This window comes from Scardinius erythrophthalmus (assembly GCF_964197995.2).
Source record: "Scardinius erythrophthalmus genome assembly, chromosome: 12".
NCBI classification, from domain to species: domain Eukaryota; kingdom Metazoa; phylum Chordata; class Actinopteri; order Cypriniformes; family Leuciscidae; genus Scardinius; species Scardinius erythrophthalmus.
In genome coordinates, this window is record NC_138232.1 from 37,668,284 (window position 1) to 37,674,419 (window position 6,136).

The following is a 6,136-nucleotide window of genomic DNA, read 5'->3' on the forward strand; positions in this document are numbered from 1 at the left end:
ACTGGTATCAATGGAATAAAATCTGGAAGCGTCATGATGAAAATACAATAGTAAATGTGTTTCTTACAGGTGATGCCTTTCTCCAGGAACTCATAGAAGCCACACATGCAGATCTGCTGCAGCAGGTTTGGGTGAAACTTCTCAAAGGCCTTCACACCCTTCAGCCGAGCCAGGATTATATCCACATCTTCTCCCGAGCGTTCTGCTGGCCTAAAAAACACACAGACAAATAGACATTACGGTCTGGGACCAAACTGACCTACAAGAATCCTGACATTGCAGTGATGACAGTTAAGTGAATAGGCTGCTGAGGAAACAAACAAAGTTGTGTCTGTTAGAATGCAACAATTGTGCTGTCCTGATAAGGAATGTGTAAATGTTTTGTCATCAGTCCTGTCAAAATACAAGCTATGAATCACACAGACCTGTCTTTTCCAAAATAATGGGTCATTATGTGTGAGAATAATAATGTGAAGAGAAACTGATAAGTGTTTGCAGCTTTTGGGCTTAGTTTGTGGTAGTAACAAAGAAGTATTTGCATGGTTTTCTGACCATTATGAGGACTTATGTGTGAACCGGATCAGACAAAAGTGCATAATCCATAAATTATTATTTTTTTATATTATGTTCAGTGAGGTAGCATGATTTTTCTCTAATGTTGTATGAGAGATTGAGACACTAGATGCAGACTCATAAATATCCTCTTTCCATTTTGCATAAATATAGCTACGCTCTCACTTCTCAGCTCAATAAGTGACATGTATATGAGTGCGTATGCAAGCTGCCTCTCTTAACGATGTCAGTATGCTGTAATTTGAACTCATTTTATACAGTAAAGCGTTGTTGCTATGGAGATTACAGCATGGAAAATTAAGACTTCAAAGGCATTTTTCAAACCAGAGGGCAGTGGGACAAATTTGACATGGAGAATAATCAAGCTACTGGAGTTCCACAAAAGACTCCAAACGGAAAACCAGACCTCGTCTGCTCTATTAGTACTGACCTTGCAACTGCAACAAACCAAAGTGGGTCAGTCACTGTTTCTACACATCAAAAAAAAAAAATTTAAAAGCTGATTATTTTTGATGTATAATTTTAATGCTCAGATAATTAAGATGATCAACAAACACACACAAAACAATCTATTTGATCTCTAACCAATTACTAGTTGGTACTGAGGATGTCATGGATGACGTAATTCTGTCAGCCAAAACCCAGAAACTTGTAAGCATTTTAGCATTGTCCCAAAGTTAAAGGAGAACTCCGGTCAATTTTAACATTGAGCTCATTTTTTACATCCTGTTTTCGGGTGAAGTCCAAAGTAGTCGATTGCCGAGTTCACGTGCATAGGTTTACTACCTATGATCACGCACGTGAACTCGGCAATCGACTACTTTGGACTTCACCCGAAAACAGGATGTAAACACAGGTATTTGCGCTGGCTTAAATAACATCATTTTTATACATATCTTTTACATCTACTGCAGTCAGATTCACTCGTGTTCACTCTAAAATTGACCAGAGTTCTCCTTTAATAGGTAGTTTGAATGGGTTTTTGGTTAAAGAAAACCCACAATGAAATCAAAATGGACAATTTTTTTTATTTATTTTTTATGGAATATTGCCGTATTTATTCTAAATGATTTATCTGTTCACATCATATTTGTTGTGCCCTCATAAACTTTAATCAAAATAACTTCCCCTCCAGCCCTACATTTGTTCTTGTTCGAGAAGCCATTTTACTGAGATATATCTTACTATAGGGAATTTCATGCAACTTTAAATGCCTGAAATAAGGTCTGTGATTAACACAACCTCAAGACATTTTCCACGTTTTATTCTACGACATAAAATACACCAGTAAAACCCCATGATATTTGTGAAGCTTTTAACTTTAAAGAGGCGTTTGCTAACTAATGGCGAGAATAGGTAAACTCATCTACTCACTAGTCCGCTTTCACAGCCTCGTTGTGCTTATATTCCCATTCTTGTAAACTATTATACGTATTACTAACTCAAACTTTGAGGGAAAACTATTTTTAAAATAAAGACTGAAAGAGTTGACGGAAGCGATGGCGACGTTGAAGTCATGAGACCGTTAATAGCCTACATTTAGCTTTCAATTCTAGCAATTGTAATTAGGCTTTAAAATTCATAAAAGTTGTGCTAATTTGTGAAGATTATCATAATGAACAAAGCGTCACTGAGCCAAAAGTCAATCGCAAATCCTACTGGGTTTTTTGTCGTAAACTACTCATTTACATATGTTGATTATATGTATAAAGAAGTTTATTGCAAAATATGCATAGCCTACATTTACAAACATTTCAGTATTTTGAGAGCAAAGGGAAATCAACTCGATTACGTCATTCGCAGTGCTTCATGGGAGTGGGCGGAGCTAAAGAGCTATTTTTTTTAGAGAGTGTTGAATTTTCTGTACAGCATCATGGGTAATGTAGTTTTCACCAGGAATTCAACTGTTAAACATGATTATTTATAAAAATAAGCATTGTCTCATAATTTGGTAAGTTAGATTAAGAACCTCGTAGCTCACAGTTTGTCTGTCTTTATTAAAAGCATTCCAGAACAGACTTTCCGAAATACAAACAGAAATGAAAGACTTAGCCTTTAGATTAACTTTATATTTTCTCTGACGCCATGCACCTTGCCACCTTCTTCGCACGCCATCTTCATCCAATATGTTGGAAATCGTCACATCCGGGGGGGGTTTTAATCACGAAATTAAACCCTAACATTAGTTTAACGATTGATAATTAAGTATAGTGGAAAATTATACAGATTAAGTTAATTAAATGCAATACAGTAGTATTTTGGTGGTAAAAGTGTGTTTTTTACTTCCAGACCCCAACTGTGGCACTCTATTGGGTTTTTGTCGAGGGAACCAAGGAGTTGCTAACTTCCAGGTTGGCCTACAAAAATACATAATCACTGCAGCGCTGTACACATTTCAGACTGAATAGCTACTGTCAGAATGACCGTCAAAAGAGTCAAATGGAAATTCCAGATTTAACAGAAATGCAGATCCCAGGTAGCCTGGCTAACGTCAGACCTCTTTCTCATTGAGACGTGTTCTGGGAACCACATGTTCATTTTCTCGTATTTGAGGCGTGGTTTACGAATGCCCAGAGCTGTTTATTGGGCGCTACGAATGTCTATCAAATGCGCCTGTATGTAGCTCATAGCCAATCGTTTCAATTATACCAGATGACGTATGTAGAGCGACAGAAATTCGACGGGGAAGAAGACGAAATAAACTTGCGTTCTAAACTACTTAGAACACTATCTAAGGCTGCATCGAAAGGAAACTTCGCATCTGCTGCCATGTTATATCCATAGATATAAACAAACTGCTTCGGTGTGTCGCATAGACGTTGTCATCGTCTTGCTTCTCCCTCCCCGTTCTGTGATTGGTTCCCTTCTTGAGGGGAAAATCTGGTCCATGGTGTCCAGACTGCCTAGCAGCGTGAGTAAAATCGCGCTGCGCTCAAGGCAGCATGGGGAAACCCAGGCTAGATCCCAGGCATCTTTTCCCTGACTGTGATCTCTACTGTCCAGCATGACAGAGACACTTACAATTCCAGTGCTTGAACTCTCTAAAACCACAGATTGAGGGAAAAACCACATCAATGACTGCAATGGAGACCTTTTTCAGCCATTACTGTACATGCACACTCTATGTAACTCAATGCAATTAGTGCTTCCAGTTGACCTGATGTGATGAGCATAATGTACATTAACTAGTTCTATTTCTTTGCCCGCAGGTTACGCTGAGCCGCACCAGGCCGATCTCGTGTGATCCGGACCAGTTTGATCTTGTGGATGTGAGAGGGCGAGAGTGCCGCTGTCTTCTATGTGCTGAGATTCACTGGAGTGGAAAAACATTAGCAGCATAGGCTATGTCTGCTGGGCACAGAACGGACCCTGCATTACAGTGGCCGCCAGTGCAAAGTAATGCCTCTCTCTCTCTGGCTCGCTCACTCTTTTCATCCATGTGTGTTTCTTTTTCCCACATAGCCCCAGCCCATTGTGAAGAGTCCAAAGAGTCTTTTGAAAAAACACTTTCCCCTTTGTGTCTCTCTGTCTATGTATTTTTTTGAGTTCCAAATTTTAAACCGAATATAGAAAATAAAGTAAAAGCTAATACTATAAGAGTAGCCTATATAAATAACACTAAACTGGTTATCACACTTCTTTGTTTCTCACAGTGTTTCGAATCAGTGCAGAGGGGGATCATTATTCTGACAGGTGGCTTCATCCTTTCGCATAATATGAATATCAATGGAGGCGAAGATAACGGGCGACAGAGACAGTTTAACTCTGTCTTCCCAGCAATATGCATCCCTTTAATTATCAAGCATATTTACTAAATAGAACACAATAGACATATCAGGATTAACAAGCCAAAAATTCAAATTTCCAGACTATGGTGCGACTGATCTGTAGAAACTGCTAAGACAGCAGCACAATGCAGAGAGTCTCATCCGACAGCACAGCCTGTTTTTTTCTTTGTGAGTGTGCACATTTATTGATCCCCACAATGCATCCTGGTGTCGGATGTAAACGAGACCATGGACATCCTTAAGAACATTACATTGATCAGAGTAAAGACGACGTGCTCGGCTACGTTTAAAGAGTCCGTTAAAAACATCAGCCTCTGAAACCCCATCACACCCAGTAAGGTGATCTCACTTTTCCCTCCCATCACCATGGTAACCTGCAGGGATGTGTCTGGGCTAGGAGGGGCTGTGAGAAGGTAAGAGATATTTTTAATAGTCAATATGTTCGTTTGTCTTGGAGACCTAATAACCGAAAGTTGACTCTGCGAGTGCCTAATTATAAGTAGCCTTACTCATCTGGTTTAAATAACCCAAAGCACATAAATGGAGAGTCTGATTCATACTGCAGAAGAGTAGCCTTTTCCAGAGGATGCACACATCAAATTCAGATGATATGAGACCAGCAAACGAATTACATAGAGAAGCGTAGTCCCTGGATGAAGAACGTGAGCAGCTTCTGTTATTTTCTTTGCTTACAGAAATAAATGTCCCTTCAGGAAGAAAAGGTAAATCTATAAATGATGAGAATTGCGATGCAGGTGATGCACCAGAGACGCAGGACGCATTCTGCTGCGAGTATCACCTTGTTGCAGCCCCTCCGGACATCGACATGAACAAACGCACATAAAAAAGAAATCGCTTTCGGACATGGTCTGGTGTCTCTCACCTCTTGTCCAGGCAGATGATCCACTCGGAGGAGGCCACGGAGTGCGCAGAGGCGTGCACCGCTACCATCTTCGGCTCGACCGGTGTGAATCGCGGATCTCGTCGACTCGCGCGCATCAGGGCTCGTCCCCCTCCCCGCCTCTGTCGTCGACTGGATCACCGTGGCGTGGGTTCATCGTCACCACGTCCACGCGCACTACGATCGTTTACAACCGTGCCTGCCCACTGATACGATAAACAAGTCACGTTCCGAACGGCGAGGCATTATCGGTTGGAGATCTGTTTTGACGATGGTTAAGATAACATTACGTGGGTGCCATGGTGGTTTAAACATAACGTCAGTGGGAGGCGGCGTGGGAATATCACGGAAGAAGCGATGAGAGCCGGTTAAAATACTGATATGATGCATTAAGGTTTTGTAGGTGACAGCGGTGATGCTGATGCTGCACTGTCACCATGGTGATGACGGGCACGCGGTCAGCGAGATGCAGCATCTATAGACACGAGAGGGAAAGGGAGGGCGCGCTGTCAGGCGTCTTGTTCTCCCCGGGGGTGACACACACACACACACACACACACACACACACACACACACACACACACACACACACACACACTGTCGGGAAAGAGACAATGAGTCGAAACTGTCGCATGGCTACACTAGGGAAAACAGTTGCAGTTGTTTGCTACCTGATCTAAGAATTATAGGTTACACTTTATTTTAAGGTGACGTAGTTACATTGAAATCACTCAAATACGTACTGAGTAATATAATTCACTATATAATTCATGTACTAGAGATTATGCATAATTTACTGTTATTACTACAGTAATTACATGTAGTAACATGTACCTACCTCACCTTAAAATAAAGTGTCACCAAATTTTATTAT

The 6,136-nt window shown here is 40.9% G+C and overlaps 1 protein-coding gene across 1 annotated transcript in view; it reads right to left on the bottom strand.

Annotated features, from left to right (window-relative positions):
- The window catches only part of rapgef4b (Rap guanine nucleotide exchange factor 4b), a 37,490-nt gene extending 32,128 nt beyond the window's left edge, over positions 1-5,362 (bottom strand). Inside the window, exons 1-2 of the mRNA XM_081381838.1 lie at positions 5,245-5,362; positions 68-210 (exon numbers count right to left, since the gene is read on the bottom strand). Of these exons, the coding sequence (XP_081237964.1) occupies positions 68-210; positions 5,245-5,360 (259 nt within the window). The 5' untranslated portion in view covers positions 5,361-5,362. The remainder of the gene's footprint in view (positions 1-67; positions 211-5,244) is intronic.
- Between the last annotated feature and the right edge of the window lie 774 nt (positions 5,363-6,136).